The sequence below is a fragment of the Aquarana catesbeiana genome, linkage group LG04 (genome assembly GCF_042186555.1).
Source record: "Aquarana catesbeiana isolate 2022-GZ linkage group LG04, ASM4218655v1, whole genome shotgun sequence".
In the NCBI taxonomy this organism is placed as follows: Eukaryota; Metazoa; Chordata; class Amphibia; order Anura; family Ranidae; genus Aquarana; species Aquarana catesbeiana.
This window is the reverse complement of record NC_133327.1, coordinates 202786701-202814532: the sequence shown is the minus strand read 5'-3', so window position 1 is coordinate 202814532 and position 27832 is coordinate 202786701. Positions and strand designations below refer to the sequence as shown.

At 42.4% G+C, this 27832-nt stretch overlaps 1 protein-coding gene across 1 annotated transcript in view; it reads right to left on the bottom strand.

The window, feature by feature from the left end:
• NMD3 (NMD3 ribosome export adaptor) overlaps positions 1 to 27187 on the bottom strand; it is a 108559-nt gene extending 81372 nt beyond the window's left edge. The window contains exons 1-4 of the mRNA XM_073626117.1: positions 27035 to 27187; positions 22173 to 22232; positions 18784 to 18918; positions 11499 to 11595 (exon numbers count right to left, since the gene is read on the bottom strand). Of these exons, the coding sequence (XP_073482218.1) occupies positions 11499 to 11595; positions 18784 to 18918; positions 22173 to 22216 (276 nt within the window). The 5' untranslated portion in view covers positions 22217 to 22232; positions 27035 to 27187. The remainder of the gene's footprint in view (positions 1 to 11498; positions 11596 to 18783; positions 18919 to 22172; positions 22233 to 27034) is intronic.
• Between the last annotated feature and the right edge of the window lie 645 nt (positions 27188 to 27832).

Here is a 27832-nt window from a genome sequence, read left to right as displayed (position 1 = left end):
TTTTTTACATCTGTAATAACCTGTGAGGTTATAAAAAAAAAATTCCTATCCAGACTCGGTGGGTCCTGACTGTGGGGGCAATCTTATTACCAAGCGAGGATGCTCCTTTGAACACAACCTGGGGATTCTTTGGTAATACAGTCCCAAGGATCTGATCACTGGTTAGAATATGCCAAATGTTTACGAATCAATCTCAACACTTTTGTGTTGTGTCGAGAACGTCGTAATAAAATGGCAAAGAAAAAAGGGTGTTATTCTCATCCTGTTGTTTATCCCTTAAAAACAACAGTCTATCTTTCTCACGTATAGATTTAAGCGTTCTCAACAGAACATCAGCATCATATCCCTTATCCGTGAATCTTTTGGTAAGGACAGCTGCCTGGTTGTCAAAGGTGTCAACCTCAGTGCAATTCCGCCTCAGACGTGCATACTGACCATAAGGAACTGCCGGTAACCAAGGTCTATGATGGCAGCTATCAAGGGGGATGTACGAGTTCTTATCGGTCGGCTTAAAATAGGTGGATGTTATAAATTTATCACCTCTAACAGTGATTTTTAAATCCAGGAAGTATATTTCCTCATGGCTGGCCTCAAAGTTCAATCTAATCCCCCCTGTTGTTATCATTAAAGCGGGGTTCCACTCAAAATTTTTAACTCAATCTTACCCCCTTCAGTTAATTGCATAGATGTTCAAATGCCACACGAAATTTTTTTTATCGCTGTAATTACCTTTATATTGTACTTTATTGTGGCACTTCCTGTCTCTCCTCCCATGGGAGTAGGCGTATTTATTGCCTTTCCCCGGCGCCGCACTGTCTCCTGGGAGCTTAGTATCAGGCTTCCACAAGCTGTGAATGAACAGCATTCACCGCATCCAGGAAATCAATGCTTGTGGGCTTCACATGCCCACAAGCAAGATGGAAACAGCCAGCATCACATTTTTTAAGTTATTCTTCAGTACGAAAACAGACAGAGGCGGAAATATTACACCCAAACTGAGTATTATTTTGGGATTAGCAAAGTGTCTCAATGACCTAAAAAAAGATTGGTCGCCGGACTCCCGCTTTAAGAAACGACATGAAGTCACAAAGTGCAACCTCACTGCCATCCCATAGGAGGAGGACGTCATCAATGTACCTGGCCCAAACGATCAGTTCCGGTCTAGCCTGGACATTGACGATGTCCTCCTCCTACTTGGCCATAAAAAGATTAAACAAGCTTGGGGCATATTTAGCCCCCATGGCCACACCCCTATCCTGGCGATAAAATTGATGGTCGAACCAAAAATAGTTGTGACTGGCCACATACTCTAAAAGTTCCATAATGAAACTGATCTGGGTTGGAGCCAGACCAGAACCTCTGGTTAGATATAACCGCACCGCCTCCAATCCCAAAGAGTGGGGGATGATAGTATAGAGGGAGGTCACGTCAGCCGTGACCAACCATAATCCTTTCTTAGGAGTGATGGTAGACAACATGTTAATAACCTGTTTTTGTATCTTTAATGAAAGAAGGAACCTTCTGAACAAGAGGCTGTAGGTAGTGATCTATGCACTTATCCACTCGGGACGTAACCGAGTCGATACCGTTGACTATGGGACGCCCCGGGGGGCAAGTAAGAATGAATCTTTGGGAGATAGTATATGACGGGGGTACGAGGAGCAGCTGGCACCAAAAACAATTTTTCTTTTTTGTTCAAGATGCCACTGCGAAAGCCCCTATCTACAATGACTTCAAGCTCCCTCTTATACCTCACCACTGGATCCCTAATAAGTGGAGTGTAAGTATCTGCATCGTCCACAATGCGATGCATTTCTTTTAGATATTTGCACCGGTCAAGGATCACTATCCCCCACCCTTATCCGCTGGTCGTATGACCAGGGATTTGTTGTTACAGAGAGACTCCAACCCATTCTCAAGATCTCTATGCATCCTCACTTTTTTCACTTTAATGTGTTCCAAATCCCTAAACATAACATCCCTGAAAACCCTAACGTTCGGGGCAAGGGACCCGGGGGGGATTGAAAAGAGATGCATTCGAGAGGCCTGAATGTTGATAATCAGATCTCCCAATAGAAGTCTCTTTAAATTGGGTTGTTCAGCATGTATCATTTGATGTTAATCTTGCATACATATTTGTGTATGTCCATATAAGTTTGAAATTTGCTCAGGCTCCTAGGCGGAGCAAACTTCAAACCTTTATCAAGTATCCTGATCTCAGAGTCTGTCAAAACCTGTTTGCTTAGGTTGAAAATCCCAGTCCCTACACTCTCTTTCTTTTTTGTTGATTGGACCCGCCTCCCCCCTCTAACTCCTCTCTTCGTTCTACGGGCCATTTCTGGCCCTGGCTGTTCCTGGGAAAACCCCAATTTTGGTTCCCACGAATACCAGGCGATCTGAAATCTTGGTTGGATCCTGACTGTAGTGGACCCCCTTCCTGATATTCAGGATAATGGATCAGTTTAACCCCCATTCCTCTCCGGCCATAGTGATCTTCATACTGGCCATACGCATTCGGAGCTTCAGAGTCGGATAGGGGGAAAAAACAATTTTGTGTTGGAACATTCCAACTGTATTCCCTATTCCCCCCTGTGGTTGGGTGGGGTATAGTTGGTTATAACTATAATGAGGATTAGGAGGGCCCTGTCTAGTAGAAAAATCATCCCGCAAACGTGGGGGAACCTCTCTTTGATATTGAGATTGATAGTCATATCCTCAATTATTGTAACCCATGGGTCTTCAAGAGGAAGTACTAGGATGTGACCGAGAGGGCCCACGTTTAGGGGGTTTAACATTAGCCTTATTCTTCATGTTATTCTGGGGAACCCCACCTCTAGATGACGAGTGGGGATCTCTCCTCGTCTGAGTGGGGAGGGGGTTAGGACCCGCAGTGGCTTCCGTGAGACCTTGGATATTCATAACCCCATTTCCCTCCCTTTCAGAAGCAAGTTTTTTCTGCCAAACGAAGACAAAACCAGATTGGTAATCCCCCTTGTCTCTTATATATTAATTTCTTTTTTTGTTCTTTTGGTCCCTTTCCTCCTTCTCTAATGTGTTGAGTAAAGACCCGAAACATTCCTTATATTCCTCACTACTAGTAGAGGGGGCTAGATTGGCTTTCAAGTTTTTAATTTCCTCATCCAATCTGGCAAGTTTCTCACTTTTCCTCTGGATGAGGAACCGTAAGAGACCTATGCCAGAGTCATTAAAATACTTGAACCACCCTTCCAAATCAATATCTCTTTTTTGTGGGCAAACTTCCCACCTTAAGCTTCTAGGGACCATAGACTCTTTGATGTAGGTCTCCAGGAAGGCAATGTCCCACTGAGTATGCAATTCTGACACTGTTAATTTTAACCGAATAAACAAGCCACTAATCTCTGAATCAAGGGGAGTGGGGTCAAAGACTCCTGCAGTGTCCACAACCCTCTGGGCTCTAAAGTCAAAGATGTCCATTGTGACTGCGGAGCAGGACGACGCGCTGACGTCACCTCCAGACTGTGTGTTCTCTTCCAGCAGGATGGGTTTGTCCGTGTGTGTTCGGCCGACACAACGGACTTTAGGCTTATTTTGGGATGTTCTATGTAAAGTGTGTCTTTGACTTTTTATACAAATAAATTAAAAAGGGTTTTACACGATCGGAGTTTCCCACTTTGTGTTACATGCAATCCTTACCACTGCACTGATCGGGTCCCTTTGATGATCTGAGGCACAGCCGCAGCAGTCCAGCATGGGAGCTATACAGCTAACATGCTTGCTATGATCCTCGAGCTGCACACCTAGACTGCACATCTAGGAGGAGGTTGATGTCCTTTCTAACAGTCTGACAACTTCAAGTTGTGTTTTTTTCTTGATGTCTTTCTCATGGGGGTGGAGGACTGTTGTCCTCTTACTGTCTGCTTGTGCCTTGGATAGCGCCTCCTGTAATACCCGGTTATTGTGGCTGAGAAACTGCAATGTGTCCTGGACTGCTGGAACTGAGGATTCTGGAAGAAAATCAGGTCATGTACTGAGAATATGGATTCCTGGCTACAGCGGGTGAATCTATCGTTCCCTGGTATCCATCAATCAGCTCCTAGTATGATATAAAGCCTGGTTACCACTGTGAGTCGGTAAGCGCAATCCACAGCCACGGTGGTGGGTTATCACTCCCCCCTTTTTTTCTTGTGTGCACACCAGGGTGTTGGTATGTCTATGTGTCCATAGAAACATCTGATCATACTACACTATGGTCAGTTCCTTTTGTTACTTTTTCTCTCCTGTATCCACTGAGGGAATTACATCCTGAATCTGGACGGAGCAGATTGGTTTCCACCCCAAAGGCCCTGGCTGGGTTTAAGCCATCCGTCTATTACAATTGATGTTCTGGTAAGGGCAACCTACTCTTATAATCCTTGGACTGTGATCTATACATGTTGTAGGATCTGGAGATTGATCCCATCTCAGGAGATATTTGGACTTTCTTTTTTATCAGTTTTTTTGAATTTTTGTTTTTTAAATTTTCAATTAGCATTTTTCTGTGTGGCATTCATATTTCCACCATATCAACCTTCTAGTTTATTTTATTACTTAGCGCGGTTTAATAATATTTTTTATTTCTATTTAGTGTTGTCGCACTGTTTACTGCTGCTTATGTTATATAGTTTCTTCTAGCGCAGAATTTTTGTTTACCATATACTATACAGCTAACATGCCTGCTATGATCCTCTGTAATGGGGGATCATTTGTGTTCGGTAAGAAGTAACCCCTTCTATACCGGTGGTGGCTCACATCTCTCGCTGCATAAATACAACCCCTGGCAAAAATTATGGAATCACCAGTCCCTGAGGATGTTCCTTCAGTTGTTTATTGTTGTAGAATAAAAGCAGATCACAGACATGGCCAAAAACTAAAGGCATTTCAAATGGCAACTTTCTGGCTTTAAGAAACACTAAAAGAAATCAAGAAAATTAATTGTGGTGGCCAGTAACAGTTAGATTTATAGAACAAGCACAGGGAATAAATGATGGAATCACTCAATTCTGAGGAAAAAATTATGGAATCACCCTGTAAATTTTCATTACAAACACTAACACCTGCATCAGATTAAATCTGCTTGTTAGTATGTAGGTAAAGAGGGTAAATCATCACGCAGTGTTGCACAAGATGTTGGTTGTTCACAGTCGGCTGTGTCTAAAACATGGACCAAATACAAACAACATGGGAAGGTGGTTAAAGGCAAGCATACTGGTAGACCAAGGAAGACATCAAAGCATCAAGACAGAAAACTTAAAGCAATATGCCTTGAAAACAGAAAATGTACAACAAAACAAATGAGGAACAAATGGGAGGAAACTGGAGTCAACATCTGTGACCGAACTGTAAGAAACCGCCTAAAGGAAATGGGATTTACATACAGAAAAGCTAAAAGAAAGCCATCTCTAACACCTAAACACAAAAATACAAGGTTACAATGGGCTAAGGAAAGGCAATCATGGACTGTGGATGATTGGATGAAAGTCATATTCAGTGATGAATCTCGAATCTGCATTTGGCAAGGTGATGATGCTGGAACTTTTGTTTGGTGCCGTTCCAATGAGATTTATGCAGACGACTGTCTGAAGAAAACATGCAAATTTCCACAGTCAATTATGATATGGGGCTGCATGTCAAGTAAAGGCACTGGGGAGATGGCTGTCATTAAATCTTCAATAAATGCAAAGGTTTACATTGAAATTTTGGACACTTTTCTTATCTCATCTATTGAAAGGATGTTTGGGAATGATGAAATCATTTATCAAGATGATAATGCATCTTGCTATAGAGCAAAAACTGTGAAAAAATTCCTTGAAGAAAGACACATAAGGTCAATGTCATGCAAACAGTCCGGATCTCAATCCAATTGAAAATCTGTGGTGGAAGTTAAAGAAAATGGTCCATGACAAGGCTCCAACCTGCAAAGATGATTTGGCAACAGCAATCAGAGAAGGCTGGAGCCAGATTGATGAAGAGTACTGTTTATCACTCATTAAGTCAATGCCTCAGAGACTACAAGCAGTTATAAAAGCCAGAGGTGGTGCAAAAAAGTACTAGTGATGTGTTGGAGTGTTATTTTGTTTGTTTGTTTTTCATGATTCCATATTTTTTTCCTCAGAATTGAGTGATTCCATAATTTATTCCCTGTGCTTGTCCTATAAATCTAACTGTTACTGGCCACCACAATTATTTTTCTTGATTTCTTTTAATGTTTCTTAAAGCCAGAAAGTTGCCATTTGAAATGCCTTTATTTTTTGGCCATGTCTGTGATCTGCTTTTTTTCTACAACAATAAACAACTGAAGGAACATCCTCAGGGACTGGTGATTCCATAATTTTTGCCAGGGGTTGTAGTTGGAGAGTTTCTTATGGATGGACTTTTGCAATTTTTGTTCTGCACGGGTGGATTATTCATCACATATTGAGAGACATTTTTCTTCCTTTATTTTGTTTACATGTGCACTTAAGGTTTACTAATGAGCATAGAGTCATAAATCAATAAGGCCACATATATTGGTTTATCTATCACTGATTACTTATCAATTTCTATTATCACTCATTAGCACGATTCAGGTGTTTTTTCTATTTTTGATTGGGTATATGTGTGTCATATTTTGAATTGCAGCTTTCATGATTATTGGTTCACGGCACATTGCTTTCAGTTTTTAGCGCAGTTTTATTTTTTTCATTTCTTTCTTTTTCTTCATGTCCACCTATTTGTACGGGGACACCTCCTATTGCCACCTACTAAACAGCAGGTGCTATAAAACATAAAATAAGGGCATTATATATCTCCAATTTGGGTAAATGCATAAGCAGGATGCATTTAAAACAAACAATAACGGAACCACTATCCTGCTGCCATCTCTGTGTAAAACTAAAATGTCATACATAGCAACCAAATACAAATAGACACAAATTTACTCAAAAACAATATCACTGCCGTGTTTTTCCACGGCAGGAATCCTAGATGTTTACAATTCTGTGGCTTAGAAACAGTGAACCCACATTGGAGGGGGGGAAATTTTATTAGGCAGTTGAGCCAGTGTGAATCCATGTGGATTCATGAGACTCAGGTTATGGTTCCCAAGGGATTAAACGTAGAATTTTACCTTAATTTTTTTATATCCAACAAGTAGTTTTTTTAGTAATGTTGTTTTTGAGTAAATTTGTGTCTATTTGTATTTGGTTGCTATGTATGACATTTTAGTTTTACACAGAGATGGCAGCGGGATAGTGGTTCCATTATTGTTTTAAATGCATCCTGCTTATGCATTTACCCAAATTGGGATATATAATGCCCTTATTTTATGTTTTATAGCACCTGCTGTTTGGTAGGTGGCAATAGGTGGTGTCCCCATACAAAAAGGTGGACATGAAGGTCTACATGACTTCCGGTTCCGCTGTTGCTCCCCGCACTCATGTGTTCATAGGAGGCATCTCCGCATGGTCTGGTTGCCATGGAAGTTCTCTCTGACTTCCGGTTTTGCCGTAATCAGTGTGGACACTCTCCGCTCCACTCTGCTGGGTGACTGCCAGACTCCACCCCTCGCTGACGAAGTCCAGCTAGGACGTAACGCCGCGTACGGGGGGAGGAATTCACATACGGACGTCACCCGCTGCCACACCGAGTTCGCTATGCACCAGATCAGTGATTGTGCTGCTGCCCATTCATTTTAAAGTGTTGCGCTCCAGAACACTCATTTTTTGCAAGTGACTTTTTATTAATAAATCTATGGAGTGCACTTAGATTGTGTCCTCATTTTTTATATGCATTGGAGCGGTCATTGCCCTTTTGATATACATCTCTGCTGACTTGGTCACATATACCTCTGACATCACCCTGCTGGACGGCTGGATCATCAGGCTCCATTGAGGATTCCAGAGACGGCACCAGCAATTACCATCATCCCTGTGGGGATACATGCGAGTTTGACCTCTGCTTGCAGAGGTCCACAGAATCTGGTAAGCGCATTTTTGTTTATCTGGGTAAAGTTGAATATGGCCGATTACACCATTGGAGTCTACACATCATATATTTGTCATAAGGACATTTGACAGTAAATACACTCCAGATGTGCATTGGACTTTTTATTGTTTTTTAGTTTCCATTCATTGCACTGCACTTACCCCCATTTTTACTATACATTTTTAGGCATATTTGATTACCTAAAGTGTTCAGCTTGCATACTTTTGCGATTTAATATCTGTTTGTGCTGATTGTCCCCTATTTTACAATTTTATAATAGCAGATTTCTCCAGGACAAGAACAATTTCCTTGGGCATTTTGTCCAAGCTCCCTTGTGCCTGTGATCCACCACTGCTAAAATAAGGGAATCCTTGGTGGGGTAGTCACAAAAATGGATGCTAATGGAGTAGGGTTTTGTGTGTCCAGAAGCTGTGATAGTGTCTCTGCAAAAGAATGCAACAGGAAATACAGCAAACGTGCACAGACCATGACCCTGGACCTATATAGCACACTGTGGCTAAATACATGCATTGCATGTGCCAAGGTGAGCGCCTGATGCATGATCCAGTTCAGTGTTGCCAACTGTCAGTATTTTTACTGGCATCCTGGAAAATACAGGGCTCTTTTTTACTGCCAGTAAATGCCAGTGACAGGAAAAGGTTGTCAGTAAAGAATATGGCTGTGACACTCGGCTCATGAATGCGCAGTTCCCGGTCTGGAGCCGGCTGAGACTGTGTGCCTGCTACAGTGTGATCTAGCGGAGGTGGTGCCTGAGTATATTGTGTGATGTCCTGGTGCAAGGAACCCAGGTGGAGTGGCGGGAGCCTCAAGTGCCCGTCTACTGGACGGGAGCAAGGCAAGGTGGGAGCAGGACTGGAGTGGACTGAAGGAACCACATGGCTTGGAGAGAGAGTGTCACTGTGACTCAGGAGGGGGTGTGTCATCATCTATGTTGCTGCAGACTGCTGTCAAGGTCACTGCGAGATTCGATTTCATGTGTGTGTGCCTGCCCATTCGAATTTCTTGCCCTCCCGAGTCCTAAAATAAGGACTGTGTTTTTGCCTTAATATCTACCTTAAATCACATTTCTAATTGCAGATTGTGTTTGTAGCCTAAAATCTGAATTTTTAACGATATACGAAAAAAAAAAAAAAAAAAATAATAATAATATATATATATATATATATATATATATATATATATGTCTGGGGTTACATGGCTCCACTAAAATGTCTAAAATGTAGGAAAATACACCATTGAATAAATGGACATAATGCCAGGATTACTATAGTAAGTTTTATAAATATCTGAGTTGTTTGTGTGCTTACTAGTTTGGTGCGACGCATCTGTCTGAAATACTTGGACTCAACCAAAAAACATTTAATGTTGCTAACAGGATTTGGTTTCATGCTGCACGAAAATAGAAGCAGATACTGAGAAGGGTTTAAGCTCTTCACTGTGATCCGGTGTTTGTGGCAGGAAAGACTTCCAGGCTGGGACTTCGCAGTGTACTCAGTGCAGATCCAGAAATGCCACAAATTCTGCAGACTGGAACAAAACGAAAAGCCGACTCAGACCAAAACCTTTTTTTTCCCTTTAGACAGAGTGGGAATTGGTTTAGCCCTCACGCATACTTTAGTGCCATCTGTGTCCCATTCAAAAGACTATTCTGAAGAGTAAAGAGTAACTCTAATTTTATTGAGGATAATAAAAAAAACAAAAACAAAAAAAAACAAAAACCACACACACACCCCTCTGGGTGATCGATGTACATTGCAGAGATTTTAACAAACATTGTTGTAGATTTCTACCTTTTGTCATTCTGAAGAAATTGCTGTTTGTTTGTCTGTGTCCATGTGCCCAGTAGGTCTGTATGGGAGTGGTTATATAATTATTAATCAGCTGCACCTGCAGGGTTCCAATGAGGAAAGTGGCAGGGTCTGCAATTTCTCTTTGGGAGTATCTCACCAAAAATGACATTTTTGTTGCAGGGCATGCTCAAAATCTGATTTGAATCAGTGCAAACTGCTGGGGAAATCAGTCAACCAATCAAGCAGGAAAAAGACATTTCTGAAGGACATTCTGTACACTGTTTACAGGTTGCCATATTGCATTGCATAGAAAATGACAGAGCTGCAGATTGAAAGGGAAAGGTAATTTAATAACATTCAATCACAATATGACTGGTGTAGCATTTGTATATGCTATATATTGTTTTTAACTTGCTAATATTTTCCCATGAAAGTGGAGTTACCTTTTTAGCCCCTGTTCACACTAAACTGTGAAATCACGTGACTTCACTTGAAATAGGCAATCAGTGCGACTTGGCTGACATCTGTGCGACTTCATGCACAGATCTCTATGCAGGTCCCACCTGAATTTAACAAAAGTAGTGTAGGAACTACTTTTTCAAATTGGTGCGGTTCAAAAGCCAGATGTAAAGTATATTTACATTTGTGTAGCCAAATTAGGATAACACCTAATATGTTTTCATTCACACAGCATAAAGATCTATAAAATGCAGCTTACCTTTTTACCTGCTTTAAGGCTCTCCCCTTCTATGTAATGTTAAGGAGGGGGCTGAGAAGTTAGGTTTACAATAAATGACCACATCTGTATTATGCTGGCTGGTCTCATTATCAGTTCTACACTAGATTTAACGCCTTTTGCCCCAAGAAAGGGTTAAATACCTCAAAGCTTGGGTGGTACATTGTATGTTCATGCATGGTCTCAGTAGTGTGTCAGCTAAACATAGAGTCCTATGTACTTTTTTTAATTTTAGATATGCAGTGTAAATAGGAACACATAACAAACATAGTGGTGATTTCTAACATTTGACTACAAAAAGTGGAAACACACTTTAAAAGTATATGCAAAAGTCTAACTCCAGGTTTTAGTGATACTTTTAGACCAAGCTGGTCCAGATGAACTACTTCCCTAATATTGTATATGCAGTGGCTCTGTGCACTGTATATACTGTATATAGCATCAGCTACATACAGTGTTTTCTAGCAGCAGGACGGGAACTTAATGATGTCATCCACCTGCCTCTACACCTTAGCCAATGCGAGAAAGTCTTGTACTCATTCATAAAATACAAAGCTTCCTGCAAATGGCTGAACAGACCTCAGTGCGACTTGATTTCATTCCAGGAGTGGGACAGGAAAATGTACTTGTCCTCATGTCCTTTAGTCCACCATCACAGAGCCAAGTCTTTAAATGACCTGTGGACCACCTGTGCAGGTTAATCAACTTGCAAATCTATTAAGATTCCAGAAATAGATGACATCTGTTAATTGGTGTGGGTGTGTGTGCATAAAAATATCTTTGAAGAGAATCACAAGACACACTTTTATAAGCTGGATTCAGCACTGTTAACAACCCACATTATTTTAAACCTAAAAAATTAATTGGAGGTATTTGGGAAAAACTGAGTTAAGTTGTAAAATAACCCCCATGATGATCTAAAACCTACGTGATAGCTTAGAATACCCTTCAGCCCACTCTAGTCATACCTTGCTCAATGTAGACTTCAGTTTTTTCAGGCATAACGTAAGCAATTCTCTGGACTCCAATGCACACTGAAGCCATGTACCTGGTGGCTGAAGATATCTTAAAAAAACAATAAAATTAAATCCTTAATATGCACATCTAGAATTACATCATCAGCTACAAATCAAGTAGTTCTATAGAAAAATCTGTATTTTTAAAAAAGTAAATGAAGTTCTTAAAGTGGGACTTCACTCTCTTTTTTTTTTACATTTGTTCCATTACTTCCAGGTTTCCTGCCTAGCCAAATTATGTCATACATCCCAGGACTCTACAGGAGGAGGGAGGTGGGGGTTTTCTCAGCTAAGCACACTCTCCTGCATGCATGCCTGAGCCAAGGGCAGATGGATGAAGAAGGGTAACCTTCGAAACGCGTTAGCCAGCAGTAGCCCGTACGCCTCCTTCCTGGGACCTGGAAAACTGCTACCACTGGACTATTTGCCTCTGTGCCATATACAATGCGATTTTTTCTTCGACCTTTGTGAGTAGTTTTTATCTTGTTTTTAATTAATAAATCTGTCAAGGATAATGCACTAGGCTGGTGCGCTCTTTTTCTTTCTTTTCATTTAACACTAGGACAATCCCATCCTTAAGAGCAGCAAGGCCGAAATCCACAGTCCTTCCTGAACCCTTGGGACCTTTTAGCCAATACACCTGTGCGCAAGAGTATTTTTGCATCTTTTCATGGATTCCAGGAAGTAAATGTTACATGAATCATTTGTCCTTACTCAAGATGGCCATGGCAATAAATGCTAGGGGGAAGTTTTTCAAAGAGGTTTCTTAACAAAATAAAGCACAAAGACACAGATGAACAGAAGAGTTTGGTTTTAATATTAAAAATGAATTAAATAGTGTTAGTTTAGTTGGTGGTATTCAAATGCAGTGTAGAGATCCACTTTAAGCTGAGCTCCAGGAATTCAGACACTTTAATAAGTGTCCAATGATGTGTATGCCACATTGCATACTTATCTCTTTGATTTAGATCTGACAGTTTTAAAAAAGCGCTCCTGGAGTATAAGAAGATACACACCGGGGCTCTGACAGGAGAGATGCTATGTCCTAACACAATTATATCTGCCCAACCCTACCCTCTGCTGCACATTCACAGAAGCCTTTGTATTTTGTGAATGAGCTCACAAATTACAACAGTTTCTGTGAATGGGCAGAAGAGGACAGAGGTAGCAAGACCAGAAAGGTCCAGCAGTGGAGCTCCAGAACTATAGCGAGAGCTACTCTTCTGGATCTCTATAAAAGGGTCTGATGAAAATTAAAAAAGAAGTAAGTCAATGAGGTGGCATGTTCATAGTAGGACTGCACATTTATCAAAGTGGCTGTACTCCCTGCAGAGCATTTTGAGATATTATTGTACTCTGAATTCCAAATTTGTATTTACTATATCCCCCATATTTTGGTGCCGGTATAAGATCAACTAGTGGGAAATCACAGCAGCTCAGTGCAATTACACCCTCTTTGTGAACTCCAGGCAGATGTAAAGGATTAGTGTTTAAGCTAGGTTTGCAAATATTAAGAAATCAGCTAGTTTAAAGTACCTAAGAAACTACTACTACTACTCACTGGGAGCTTGCTACCAGGAGGAAAGAGCATGCAGTGTTTGACCAGCAGATTGGGGGTAAGAACAATGACCAAGTGGTTATTCCCATGCCACCTGCCTAATTTTCCCTCTTTTCAGTAAAGCAGGAAAAGCAATTTGTTAAACCAAACCTAAAGTTTACAAACAGAATTGCTAGTAAATAGCGATGTTTGTCAGAAGAGATTTTGTATTTGTCTTCTGACAAAAAATCCTTTATCATCATTTTTATTTATACACCCTGCAAACACATTCAGAAAACACTCTCAGCACCTGTAAAATGCCAATAGCAGGAGTCAGTTGGCAGGATAATGTGACTCCAGTGTACTGTGGTGCTGGAGATGCCTCAGTTGCCCTCTTGCCAAGTTCTGGGTGAATCACAAAATAAAAAGCAGAAGATGAGTAGATGTATTCCTGCTCATCATTCTGAGATGGGAGCCTGCCTGTCTATGGCCAGCTTAACAACAGCAAATTACAACTTGGCTATCCTTTCACTGTAATGTGCAGGTATCTTGTGTTCATTGTAAAGAAATAAAGTAGAAGTCCAGCCAAAAACTAACTAAGCTTAAACCTACTCTCACCCCCATGCCAACTACCTTGTAAAGGAAAAAGGTGTATACTTACCTAATCTAAAGGTCTTCCAGCCTGGTCACGTGATCTCCCAAGCAGCCAGGTTCAGGGGAGAGAGAGCAGTGGCAATGGCTGCAGAGCCTACACAGCAACGCTATCACTATACTTACTGTGTGCCATCCATTATCCACTGACCCGCCTCTCCCCGGAAGCCCACGCTGGGAACTGATCACATGACCAGACCAAAGTGTCCTTAGATTAGGTAAGAATACACATCTTACCTTTACAGGGAGGTTAGCATAGGACTTAGAATAGGGGTGCGAGTAGGTGTTAGCGTAGGTTTTGACCGGACTTCTACTTTATTGTAATCATTTTGTGCTCACTGTAAAGAATTAAAGTGATACTAAAGTCTTGTTTTTTTTTTTTTTCTTAAAAGAAACAAACAAGTTATTACTTACCTGCTCTGTGCAGTGGATTTGCAAAGAGCAGCCTGGATCCTCCTCTTCTGGGGTCCCTCTTTGGCACCCCTGGCCCCTCCCGACGAGTGCCCCCACAGCAAGCAGCTTGCTGTGGGAGCACCCGAGCCGCAGCTCCGTGTGTCAATTCAGACACGGGGCCGTGACTAGGCCCCCACCCCCTCTCTCTCTCTCTCCTCATTGGCTCACTGACTTTGATTGACAGTAGTGGGAGCCAATGGCTCTCCGCTGCTCTCTCAGCAAATGATGAGGGAGAGTCCCGGGCAGCCGAGTCTCTCCTGCAACATTGCTGGATAGAGATGGGGCTCAGGTAAGTATTAGGGGGGCTGAGGTGGGCTGCTAAACACAGAAGGTTTTTTATCTTAATGCATAGAATGCATTAAGATAAAAACTCTTCTGCTTTTACAATCACTTTAATGTAGGGCTCACTTATGCCACTTTGCAAATTAGTGCTGCTGCACCAAACTTCAGTTTTCTGGCTTTTATATGGCATTGTTCATGCTGTTGTAAAAAAAAAGTAAAAACACTCGCTACAGCCAAATTCATGAATTTTCCAAACAAAACTCTGAAAGAACATTCTCTTCCCTGGTATTGTTGCAAATCCTACATTCATTTAGCCTGCAGAGACAATACAGCTACAGACTACAGATGTAGGAAGATTGCGGAAATCCTAGTATATTGTGAAAGAAGCAGGGTTTGTAGGTGTACAGGTCACAGTGATCCCAAAATGACTGCAATAGCAAGGAGCACTGTGTGCAGAACAGGCAAATTCCACGTACACAAATCTATACTACCCAGAAATATCACCGCTTTGCCAGAACTGACAGGGATTCCACCATTAAAGCAAAGTGTCAGTGTCTGCTCTAAGAACTGGAGCCATTTGCCCTCGGCCACCAATAAGACTGATTCGAATTCATACTTTTTAAGAATCGATTGACAGATCAGGCCCTAATTTTGAAATATATTATTAAAACAGGATGTTCAATTTTTGGATGGCAAAAATGCACAACTGCAATTTAATCTGTCGGGTTAACTTTACATTTTTTTTTCCAAGTCAGATAATTGTTTCAGAAACAAAAGACAAACCATAGGTATTTACCAGATTCAAACTACTTGATGGCAACTTTATTGTATCTGTAGAAAGGTTCCCATGGTCAAAAACAATATTCAGGTATACTGTTACATTCAAATAAATGCAACAGAACCTTTAACATGTCACTGCTGACCTCCTCTAAAAAAAAAAAAATAAAAAAGCCTACCTTTCTTTGTAATGTTAAAGTTTAACCACTTGCCTATTGAGCACTCCCCCCCCCCCTCCTGCCCATGTCAAATATTCAGCTTTCCGTGCTGTCACACTTTGAATGACAATTGCATGGTCATGCAACGCTGTACCCAAACTAAATTTGTGTCAATATTTTGAGACAGATAGAGCTTTCTTTTGGTGGCATTTAAAGCGGAGTTCCACCAAAAAGTGGAACTTCCGCTCATTTGTCTCCTCCCCATAGGACACTCCCCTCCGGGGAGGAGCGGATGCCTTTGACAGGTACCCTGTCCCCTCTCCTGGGAGACTGAGCTGTGTCGAATTATGTCAGCAGCTCGGGTCCCTCCTCCTTCCCCTACCGCCAGGCCAGTAGGAGAGCACAGCGGTGCCTCGCACATGCGCAGTAGGGACCTGGCATGAAGCTGTAATGTTTCACTGCCGGGTTCCCTTATCGGCAATGGTGCCGACATCGCTGGACTCCAGGACAGGTAGGTGTCCTATTAATAAAAGTCAGCAGCTGCAGTATGTGTAGCTGCTGGCTTTTAATTTTTGCAGGGGTAGGCGGACCCCGCTTTAATCACCACTGGGTCTTTATTTTTTGCTAAACAAACGAAAAAAAAAAAAAGACAAAAAATGTTGGAAAAAAAAAAAAAAAAAACAAACAAAAGTTTCTCTAGGTTTCTGTTATAAAATTATGTAAATAAGTAATTTTTTCCCTCAAATGATGTGCGCTGATGAGGCTGCACTGATAATCAGTGCCCATGCCCCTGTGTGGATTTGCTGGTCTTCGGCTCTCCTCACATGCTGTCAGCGTGAGGGGAGTATTGGCGTTAACCCCGCAAATCCTGATTGCATCTGTGATCAGCTGTGACTGGATACAGCTAATCACATGGTAAAGAGCTGCCATGAAAGTATGAACCCAGCCTAAAAGTGGTTGTAAAGGCAGGATTTGTATCTTAATGCATTCTTTGCATTAAGATAAAAAACATGTGTGCAGCATCCCCCCCTCAGCCCCCCTAATATTTACCCATCTTGATCAAGCGATGTTGCCTGAGAGCCTCGGCTATTCGGGACTCTCCCTCCTCACTGGCTGAGACACAGCAGTGAGTACCATTAGCTCCCGCTGCTGTCAAAGTCAGCCAATGAGGAGAGACAAGGGGCAGGGCTGAACCACGGCTCCATGTCTGGGTTGCTCTGTACAAAACCACTGCACAGAGCAGGCAAGTATAACATGTTTGTTATAAAAAATAAAAACAAACACACACAAGACATCAATTTTGCTTTTAAAAAAATGTCAGCTTTTAGCAAGGTGGTATATTACTCCATTCAGAGGCTTTAATATCCCTTTAAACCATTGTGTAAAAATGTGAGGTTTGTGGAAATAGATCAGTGAGTTTTTCTTGTTGATATCTGAAACAGTCATGGAACTGTTGGTCAAGGTTTAGACATCTAAGGTTGTACAAAGAAGCAATACTTTTTTTTTTTTTTTTTTTTTAAATAACTCAAGTCATACAGATGGCCAATAACAGACCATGGGCAACCTCATTTCAGATACTGAATACCATTGATCTATTCAAGATCTCCAGTAGTGGCATACTTGGTTAAATAGGACATTTACTTTTCCTGAATGTGTTCCAAACACACTGCCGTTGCAATATGCTGCGGGTGCTAATACATTGTTAATGTCAACCCAAAACACAGACTGCAAATGCATTGCGTTTGCGGGCACCAGACTGCATGGTACCAAAATACCATGCCATTTGGTGCAGTGCGTTTTTTTCCCAAAAGTAGCATGGTCTACATTCCTGTGCAATTCTGGTGTGACCCGGCCCTTAACCCCAAAAAGAAAGAATGCAATATATTTGCAGCTTGTTAATTCTTAGGAGGTAGTGGCTGCATTCGTTTTCTTTTTGCCTGTATTTTCACCTGGTGATCCAACCAATAAGTCTGTTATTTTTCAGATTCTTATGCTTACTATCCAGACCTATCACTTCACTGCTGGTGGGGATACCACTTTCCATATTTGTAACAAATTGCCGTTCGATTCAAGGGTTTTGAAAAAAAAAATATGACTCAAGCAACCCAGATGTATTTATGCCTCTAAATCTTTGAGTTTGTTTCATAACAGATGCCTCAATTAGGGTCCATTCACATCAGGTGCCGTGGGATAGTGTTAGTTATTCCAGTGCAATGCCACCACATCCCCACCGCAAGATAAGGCAAAATGCCTCGTCTCTGGTGTGGCCAGTTCACACCACTGTGTTGCAGTGTGTGCTGAAAAAAAGTACTGTGTGCAGTAGTTTTATTTCAGCACAATGCAGGTCATCGCTCACCGGCTGAAAGAACTCTATGAAAAAACACAGTGCAATGTGCCAGTATCAGTGCATCAACACTGTGCTGGTCAAGCCAGACCACACCGCACACCACCGTCAGATCTTGGGTGCAATACTTTGCAGGCTCATAGTAAAGAAGATAATAAATGCAGATTTTTTTTTACCTGCAAAAAGATGTGCATTTTTTATTTTTTACAGAAGTGAACTTTAACCACTTGACCACTGAGCACTTATACCCCCTTCCTAACCAGGCCAATTTTCAGCTTTCAGCACTCTCACATTTTGAATGAAAATTACTCAATCATGCAACACTGCCAATATGACATTTTTATCCTTTTTTTCACACAAATAGAGCTTTCTTTTGGTGGTATTTAATCGCTGTTTTTTTTTTTTGCATTTTTCTTTGTTTCAGTTATAAAATTTTGCAAATTAGTAATTTTTCTTTATAAATTTTGGCAAAAAGGGCATGGAATGATCACAGATGGGCATGGATCGGGCACAGGTGTGTACAGCTGCAGTCTCCCTCCTCTCACGCTGTACCGATCGGTGGGCACAGCGTGCAAAGACAGGAGACAACTGAACCGGACATGCGCCGGTATGTTGACAAGCAATCGCTCCGTCATTGGACAGAGCGATCACATTGTAAAAGGCTGCTGTCATTGACCCTTTACCCCGATCTGTGATGCGCCAGATCCGGAGGACCCGACAATCATGGACATTCCCAGGTGCGCGCCCTCCCAGAATAAGCCAACCGCTCTGTAGCCATTATTCGGCTATGGCCCGGTCGGCAATTGGTTAAGACAGGACAGAGGGGAAAAAAAAAAAAAAAAGGATAAAAAAGAAAACAAAGTCACCACATTTGAAGACTACTAAGATGAAATTTATGAATAGAATACCGCTTTAAAGTTCTCCATGTTCAGGACACCCATTTTGACAATGTAGACATTTTCCAAATACTTTTTATATTCACTTTACAATCAAGATAAAGCAAAGGGAGGCAAATAGAAATCATTTGCATCTTACCGTTCACACTGCTTGCAGAAATGCACGGAAACTTGCTTTGGAATTCCTTCACTGATGTCAACTTGTGTCCGCAGACATGCTACACACATGTTCGCAGGGTTTGGTGGGATTGGAATGCCACACTGACAACAAAGACTAAAACAGAAAAACATTATTATAATTCTAATAATGCAATCTAGATTTTTAAACTGAACCTGTGCCCAAACTAGGCACAATAAAGTATTTACATATTCTAAACAAGCAGTAAGATCACTTTTAATCACCTCTGTATCTATAAACATTGTGGATAAGTGCAACTATGCACAATAAAAACACAAAATTTACAGTTCCTTTCCTTTGAAGAAGCTTGTTCTTTTTTGGGCTCTATTGAATGTTTTTATTGAGCTTATTTGAGATCCTTTGAGCTTTTTTTTTTCATATTTTTTTTCACAAACCCTCCTCTCAGCTAATTGTTCTTATTTTTTTGTGTGTTTGAGCTTCTTTGTGCTTTTTCATGCTCTTTCACGTGTTTTTGGGAACTTAGGCGTCTTTTCTGCTCGAAAGCTCCTCTCAAAAACGTGAGTTTGGTGGGAGTTATTTTCTGCCTGTAAACGCCTGAAAAAGCCATAGTGTACATGAAAACATTGGCTGACATGGAGGGGAGGTTCAAGGCAGAAAAAGTAAGAGCTCAAAAAAGCTTAAAAAGCTTGTAGGAGCTGCTTCTTTGAGCTTCCTTGAGCTGCAGTGTGCATGAGCCCTGGAAGCGGAGTTCCACCCAAGAGTGGAACTTCTGCATTAAGGACTCCTAACCCCTTGACATGCCCCATCTGGCATGTCATTTTTTTTGGGGGGGGGGTACCTAGTTTTGACAGGTACCCCCACTTTCGCTCAGGACGCCTAGGCGACTCGAGCAGGAAGTTCTCCTCTTCCACTCCCTGCAATCTTCTGGGACACGTCACAGATCCCAGAAGATTGCCCAGCTATTAAGAAGGCGCAGCGCGACTCGAGCATGCGCAGTGTGCACCCAGCTGTAAAAGCCGCAAGCTGTCACTGCCAGGTGCCCACACTTGATGCCAGCGACTGAGTGAATGGAGGATTCAGGCGGCCGCATTGCTGGACCGTGCAAACCTGTACCCAAACAAAATTGATGTCCTTTTTTCCCCACAAATAGAGCTTTCTTTTGGTGGCATTTGATCACCTCTGCGGTTTTTATTGTTAGCGCTATAAACAAAACAAAACAACAAAAAAAAAAAAAAAAAGGAGTACCAACTTTGAAAAAAATAACATTATTTTTTACTTCCTGCTATAAAAAATATCCAATAAAAATATGTAAAAAAAAAATCTAATTTCCTCATGAATTTAGGCCAATTTGTATTCTGCTATATAATTTTTGGTAAAAAAAAATAAAAATAATAATAATCCCAATTGGCGTATATTGATTGGTTATCACGTCTACAAAACTATGGGATAGATATAGGGACCTTTTTTCTTTTCTTAGTAATAGCGACGATCAGTGATTTTTAGCAGGACTGCGACACTGCGGCGGACAAATTGAACACTAAGTGACACCAATACAGTGATCAGTGGTTAAAAAAAAAAAAAAAAAATGCAACGTCACAGAATAAATGACACTGGCAGGGAAGGGGTTAGCATCAGGGATAATCAAAGGGTTAAATGTGTTCCCTGGGAGGGTTTTCTAACTGCTTGGGGGATGCTGACACTGGACAAAGAGAAAGATCGGTGTTCCCAATTAGTAGGAATCACAGATCTCTCTCTCCTTGTCTGAGAGAATGAAAGTCTGCCTTGTTTACATAGTCGGACCGCCTGTCATTCCTGAGAACGATCGTGGCCGCCGACCCCTTTGACTGGATCCCGCTCTGTTCAATCACAGCAGTGGTGCGTCGCCGGTGAAGCGCACGTGCCCCAGACCAGGGAGCACAGACAACGCACAGGTATGTTGTTACACACAGCTGGGCCGCCCTGCTGCCGTATATGTGCGGTGGGCAATCCGGAAGTAGTTAAAAGTCAGCAGCCACACTTTTTGTAGCTGCTGACTTTTAATAAACGCAAAACCAAATGGAACTCCGTTTTAAGCTGTTATTAGTCTTTTATTTCTGAAAAATTGTTTTATGTATATATTTTTCTAAGTTTACTTCACCATCTTAGATTATTGTGTTCTGATCCATCAAATATCATTCAGATTAAAAAACTAAAGGCTGTAATATAAATAATATAACATATTAATGTACACACAGTACCCAAACGGACAGAAAAAAAACACAGACTTCCTGATTGACAGCAGCGGGAGCCAATGGCTGCGCTGCTATCAATTTATCCAATCAGGACATGAGACACCGGCCGGAGCTGGTGTGCTCATTCCCGTCATGGGAATTATGGGGCTCAGGTAAGTATAAGGGGGGCTCGGGGTGCTGCTGCAGCACAGGAGGTTTTTCACCTTAACAGCGAGGGTTTACAACCCCTTTAAGAAGACACTGAACCAGACTAGAAGTCACAAGACTGCTATAAACTGCTGATGAGAAAAGGTGTTTAGCAGTTTATATTTACTAAATGATTGCATTTCCATGCTCTGTGTACTGTGGGAGACCAGATATAGTGAATGCAGGGTCCTGGGTTTAGTAACACTTTAAATGTTAGCAGGAGACACACAAAGCTTTTCTCTATTAAGAGAAATGGTGGAAATGTTACATCACCTGTGTGACATCAACCTTCTATATACTGTACATACACACACACACACACACACACCTTCAATGTCACTTTAAGTAACACTTATCCTTGTCCTTCCACAGTCTAAGACTGGAAAGTAAAAGTAGCATACCGATGAACACATTTCTCTCCCACTCTGCTCTCTCCTCCCACTGGCAAGTTTTTTGTTAGTGCATGTGCACTGCAGTACAACTTGCTGCTATACAGTAGATTGCAACTGGCAGGCACCAGGTCAAAAGCAGACTCTTGCAGCTCTGGCATTTACAAAAATCCCCTAATAATGTATCGACGAACACAGACCTGCATTCATTTGGGTCTTTTAAATCTGCCATAAGTTCAGCTTTAAGGCTCCATTCACACCTAGGTATTTTCCTGCTCTAAGCCTCAGCTCTAAAAACTCCCAACAGGACAAATCCCATTCATTTCAGTGGCCCTTGTTCACATCTGAGCGTTCTGTCGCTTAAAGCAAAAACGCCCGTTGCCCAAAAAAGTGCACAAGCTTCTTTTTTGGCAGATTACAGGTGTTTTACAGCTTTTGCATTGGTGACCTTTAAACCTTGAAAAAGTCTGTACAAAAATGCTTCAAAAACGCCTGAAAAAATACCCGAAAAACGCCTATAAACTAGCAACACCTAGATGTGAACGGAGCCTTAGATTTACATTTTCCCAAATAAGCTCCTTACATGTTGCCTTGGCTGCTTGTTGCTGGCCCCTTCATGTACTCCATTTTCACGACTATATATCTAGAATAGAAAAACACAAGGAAAAAAAAAAAGTCAGCAATAGACAACATGTTAACTTCAGTAATATTCTTTGTCAAGGAACAAATATTTTCATTATGACACATATAGGTCTATTTCTAAACAGTTTTCACACAACCTTTACCCAGGATTCCCATGGTTTCCAACTAAATCCAATTAGAACATTGTGTGAATATTAAGCAAATATTAAATATTAAGCAAAAACATTTAGACACCTTAATATGATTCCCAGTTTTGATTGTTAAAACCCCTAGGAACATCATAGGTTAACCATGGCGGCCTTCTGCTGGATGATCTGCCGGATCAACCCCGACCTCCCCACTGCAGCAGAAAAAAAAAAGGGTATACGCGGAATGGCTTCCCTCTTCCATTGTGAACAGAGATGGATAGGTTCACAGATATTACACATTTCGAATATCTGTGCATGCGATAATACAGGCTTCCACCTTCAGCAGAGCCTATCTCACTATTAACCTTTGAAATGCCCAGTTGTCACAAGTGATGGTAAAAGAAGGATCAGAAAAGAAGTTAAATTAGCAATTATCTAATTAATAAAACTCCGGGATAAAAAATCTTGTCCAAGTACAAATGTCATGTGTACTACTTGAATCTTTGTGTATTTTTTCCAGATCTGTGCAGTAATCCATTGTGAAAGTGTGCAGGAGCTTCCTGTAATATAGACCGGTATGTGCTGCTCTCTCTCCTTGTGCATAGTGACTGGTCTTGTATCTGTCCCCTCCTGTAGTTTTCTGTAGGCTCTCTATTGTGTGGGGCCTGCTGGTCCCTCCCACAACTCTCCTCTCTGCACAAACTATGTACAGCAGTATGATGTCAGTACTTGTCTTACAAGGCAATATCTGACTTTGCCAAGGCATTGATTTCACACATAGTAAAATGATATTCTTTGTGGCCATTAATATATTTAAAATGAAAGTATTGTGCCCAGAGCTTAGTTTTAAAACAGTTAGCAACATGGAAAATTTGTCATTAAAGGGGAGGTTTCTGGAGGTTCTGCATTAAGTCCTCCACATTTGGCAGATCAATTTTTTTTTGGGGGGGGTACCTAGTTTTGATAGGTACTCGCTCACACTTTTGCTCCAATCACCTGGGCGTTTCAAGCAGAAGATGATGGTGCCAGGGACCCAAAGGCTAGTGAAGAACTAGTCCCGGTGAGAATAACGCTGGATCCATGAAGAGGCAAGTGTACGGTTATTAAAAATCAGCAGCTAAAGGATTTGTAGATGCTGACTTTTCATTTATTGTTATCCCCCAGAGTGGAGAACTGCTTCAACTGGGATGAGCTAAGGCTTGTGATGGATTGAATTCGGCCTTAACCCAAGGGAAACGGTCACATGACAGCAGGCCGCTGTCCCAATTAGCTGTGGCTATGGAATTCCCCATGCGCACTCGTATGTAACAAAAAGGTGGGGATGCTGGTGACATATCTGACCTACTATAACCACAAGGCCATATCTGATCAATGACCCTCTCTGAATGTGGCCACAGCAGGTCAAATCTTAGCTCATCCCTAGCCATAAGCCTGAGCTATTCAAATTTTCCAAGGCTTAGGTCTACGGATTAGGTATGAGCTTGGCCATATTCTGACCCTGGTTCGAAACCTTGTGAGAGAGCCTGCCAGGAAGCAGCCACTGTCCTCAGCAAATCATAAGCAGCCGAATCATTTCCCACTCTGCAGCAGTATGTATACAATCCCCTTGTATATGTGGAGCTGCAGAGCAGGGTATGCCTTTGCCACTTATGACTGACCAAAGACAGTGACAATGGCATACTGCTCTAAGCAGCACATGTCTACTCGTAGGTGGGTGGTAAACCATCTGTTTTTACCACCCGCTTGCCAACTGTGTAAAAGAAGCCCAAAAGTCAGGCTGGGTGCCAACCTTCCACATTTTCAGGCTACTTTTTGGTTAGGGAGGCAGAAAAAGTGACAGACAAGGCCAAAATTACTTGCATGGTAAAGCCGGCCATACATGGATCAAAATTCAGCCGGTTCAGCAGGAACCAGTCAAGATTTGATCCATCTATGAGCAGGATGTTTGGATCGACTTGGGTACAAGCAGCCTGTCGGACTTTTCTACATATAATTACTGTGGGTGGCTATAGCCACTAGCAGTAATCATCATGTACTGCCGGCCCAGAGGGATCCCTGCACTCCCCATCAATACTGACTGTTGACGTGGGAATTAAGTGGTTATCTTTCCTTCCACCCACAGTGAATGAAAAGAAAATCAAATCATCTATGAGCTGCTATGAGCTGGTTAGGGATGAGCTCAGGCACGTTCAAACAAAAGTCCAAACCCACCAAAAAGCTGTCAAACAGGACAGCCAATCATAGGCATTGGAGGCAAACCCAGCACATATACAAGGGGAGTATATATTTACGACTAAGGATGAGCTCTGGCGTGTTCGCATGCTGCACGTGCCGAGCCTGACAGGAAGTCAGCAATGAACTGCGCTAATCACAGTGGTGGTGACATTTCCCGATCTCTGCAGCCGCACATCGGGAAATGTCTCACTGCCTGTGATTAGCGCTGTGCAGTGCCGACTTCCTGGCGGGCTCTGCACGTGCAGCATGCGAACACGTCAGAGCTAATCTTTCTTTACGACCTGTGGGGCAGGGAATGCTGTTGCTGCCTATGATTGGCTGTCTGCCTTGACAGCTTAATGGTGGGTTCAGACAGTCCAAACTAGGGTTGTCCCGATACCGATACTAGTATCGGTATCGGCACCGATACCGAGCATTTGCCCAAGTACTTGTACTCGGGCAAATGCTCCCGATGCTTCCCCCGATACCTAGAGGACAGCTGTGATCGGCACGTGGGGGAGTTACAAGATTCTCCCCCAGCGGCTTTCACCAGCTTTAGTGACATACAGCGGTGATCGCTCACCGCTGACTGTCACTGCATCCTCCTCCGTGCCCCCTCTGTTCCTCTGTGCCTCTCCGCTGTCCCCTCCGTTCCTCTCTCCTTATCTGTCTCCCTCCGTTCTCCCCCTCCGTTCCTCAGTCCCCCTCCTCCTTCCTTTGTGTATGGATAGAGTCAGCTGACTCTGTCCATTCACATAACTGAAACATTGTAATCTCCTGTGATTACGATGTGTCAGTTTATGAATGGAGAGAAGCTGCTGTCTTCTCTCCATTCATTCTCAGTGCAGCTGAGGCTGCAGAGAAAGGGACTGGGGAATCTCTATCCTCTGTCTCTTTCTCTGTCTCAAGGGGGAGATATCAGAGGTCTGTTAAGACCCCTGATATCTCACCAAAGCCCCCAAAAGGGCTAATTAAAAAAAAAAAAAAAAACACAATAAAGAATAAAAAAAATATTATTGTAAAAAATAAAAGTTGTAAATAAAAAAAAAAAAACCACACACATACACCGTTCACCCCCCCCCAAAAAAAAAAGCAAGCACTGTTAAAAAAAAAAAAAAAAAAAACAAAAAAACACTGTCGCGTGACATTTAAAAAAAAAGTATCGGTAATCGGTATCGGCGAGTACTTGAAAGAAAGTATCGGTACTTGTACTCGGTCCTAAAAAAGTGGTATCGGGACAACCCTAGTCCAAACCCACCTGAATTTATCCCTGGCCAAGATGTGGATATAACTTCAGCTGACAATATTTGTAGATCTATTGATCATTGTGACACGATGGCGACCCCTGCTTCTGCAATGCTTCAAGTGCTCATAACTTTTACAAAAAACAGTAGATCACCATACCATACCTCCCAACTTTTTGAGATGGGAATGAGGGACACCTATTAGCAAAAGTATGTAGGCACAAGTCACCCCCCCCCCCCTTAAAGGAGAATTGTACAAAAAAAAAAAAATAAATAAAGGGTTACCAAACTCTCTTTTTAAAAAAAAATAACAAACATATCATACTTACCTCCTCTGTGCAGTTGGTTTTGCACAGAGTGGCCCGGATCCTCCTTTTCTCGAATGCCCCATCGGAGAAGCACTCTCCTTCGGGACACCCATGCAGGCGGGCGCATTCCCGAGTCCTGCATCTATTGACACAGACAAAAGGACTTGTCCCCGCCCCGCATCACTGCATTTGATTGACAGCAGCGGGAGCCAATGGCTGCGCTGCTATCAATCTATCCAATCAGGACATGAGACACCAGCCGGAGCTGGTGTGCTCGTTCCCATCGCAGGAATTGCGGGGCTCAGGTAAGTAAAAGGGGAGCTGCTGCATAACAGAAGGTTTTTCACCTTAATGCATAGAATGTATTAAGGTGAAAAACCTTGAGGGTTTACAACCCCTTTAAACCCACAAGTGCTTTTTTTTACCACTACTTTATATTGGCTTTTTACATTTACAAATGCAGCAATCTAAAAACTGGATGAAAGGTTTAGCACTGGGAAAGACTTTCTGAAAGTTAAATAGTGCATTTTATATACAACTATATAGATCAGACCAAAATGAGGGACAAATGAGGAGGACAGAGGGACTTTATTCCAAATCAGGGACAGTTGGGGGTCATACCTATGTATCCCTCCCACAGTCTCAGCTAACAGTGCTGGGATCGGTGTGTGTGCCTCCAGCTTCCCTCTATGTGAATACACTGGGGCTGTGACAGGGTCTCTTTAACTTACTATCAAGCTGGGACTTTTAGTGCCACTACTACCACAGAGAGATCATTCGGCCGATCTGTCCCCTGTGAGAAGCATGTGACTGGCTGTCAATGCAGTGTAGGTGAGTAGACAACCTGTCCCCAACAAACATGCAAAGAATACACTCTAATGAGCAGAAGTACCCATCCTGTACACTCACCTCCGGCGGGTGTCACCATAAACACAAAGATCGTAGCCCGATCACAACACAGCGAATCTCACATCAGCACCATGTGGCAGGACATCAGCTTCCGCATGACGTCACCATCCCGAGGACCCAGACAGAGACTGCCCCGAGTACTGCCTGCACGAGCTGTGTGCAGGGAGGCGCCTGTAGGAAACATGTCCGGTGCATTCTTCTCGGATAATCCCTAGTGTGTCAGTGACACGTGTTACAGATGGACAGACAAGTAAAAGTTTCATTTGAAGGAACTCTGACAAAAGGTGACATACCTGGCCCACCTGGGGGCGTGTGGGCTCCATTGATATGTAAAAGTTTGCAGTCCTTCCTGGGGATGAGGAGCCTGCTGGCTGAAATCCTCAGTGCTGAGAGACGAGGACCCCTTTATGTGAGGAGGACCCCTTTATGTGAGGAGGACCCCTTTATGTGAGGAGGACCTCTTTGTGTGAGGAGGACCCCTTTGTGTGAGGAGGACCCCTTTGTGTGAGGAGGACCCCTTTGTGTGAGGAGGACTCCTTTGTGTGAGGAGGACTCCTTTGTGTGAGGAGGACCCCTTTGTGTGAGGAGGACCCCTTTATGTGAGGAGGACTCCTTTATGTGAGGAGGGCTCCTTTATGTGAGGAGGACCCCTTTATGTAAGGAGGACCCCTTTATGTAAGGAGGACCCCTTTATGGACCTCTTTATGTGAGGAGGACTCCTTTATGCGAGGAGGACCGCTTTATGTGAGGAGGACCCCTTTATGTGAGGAGGAATCCTTTATGTGAGGAGGACCCCTT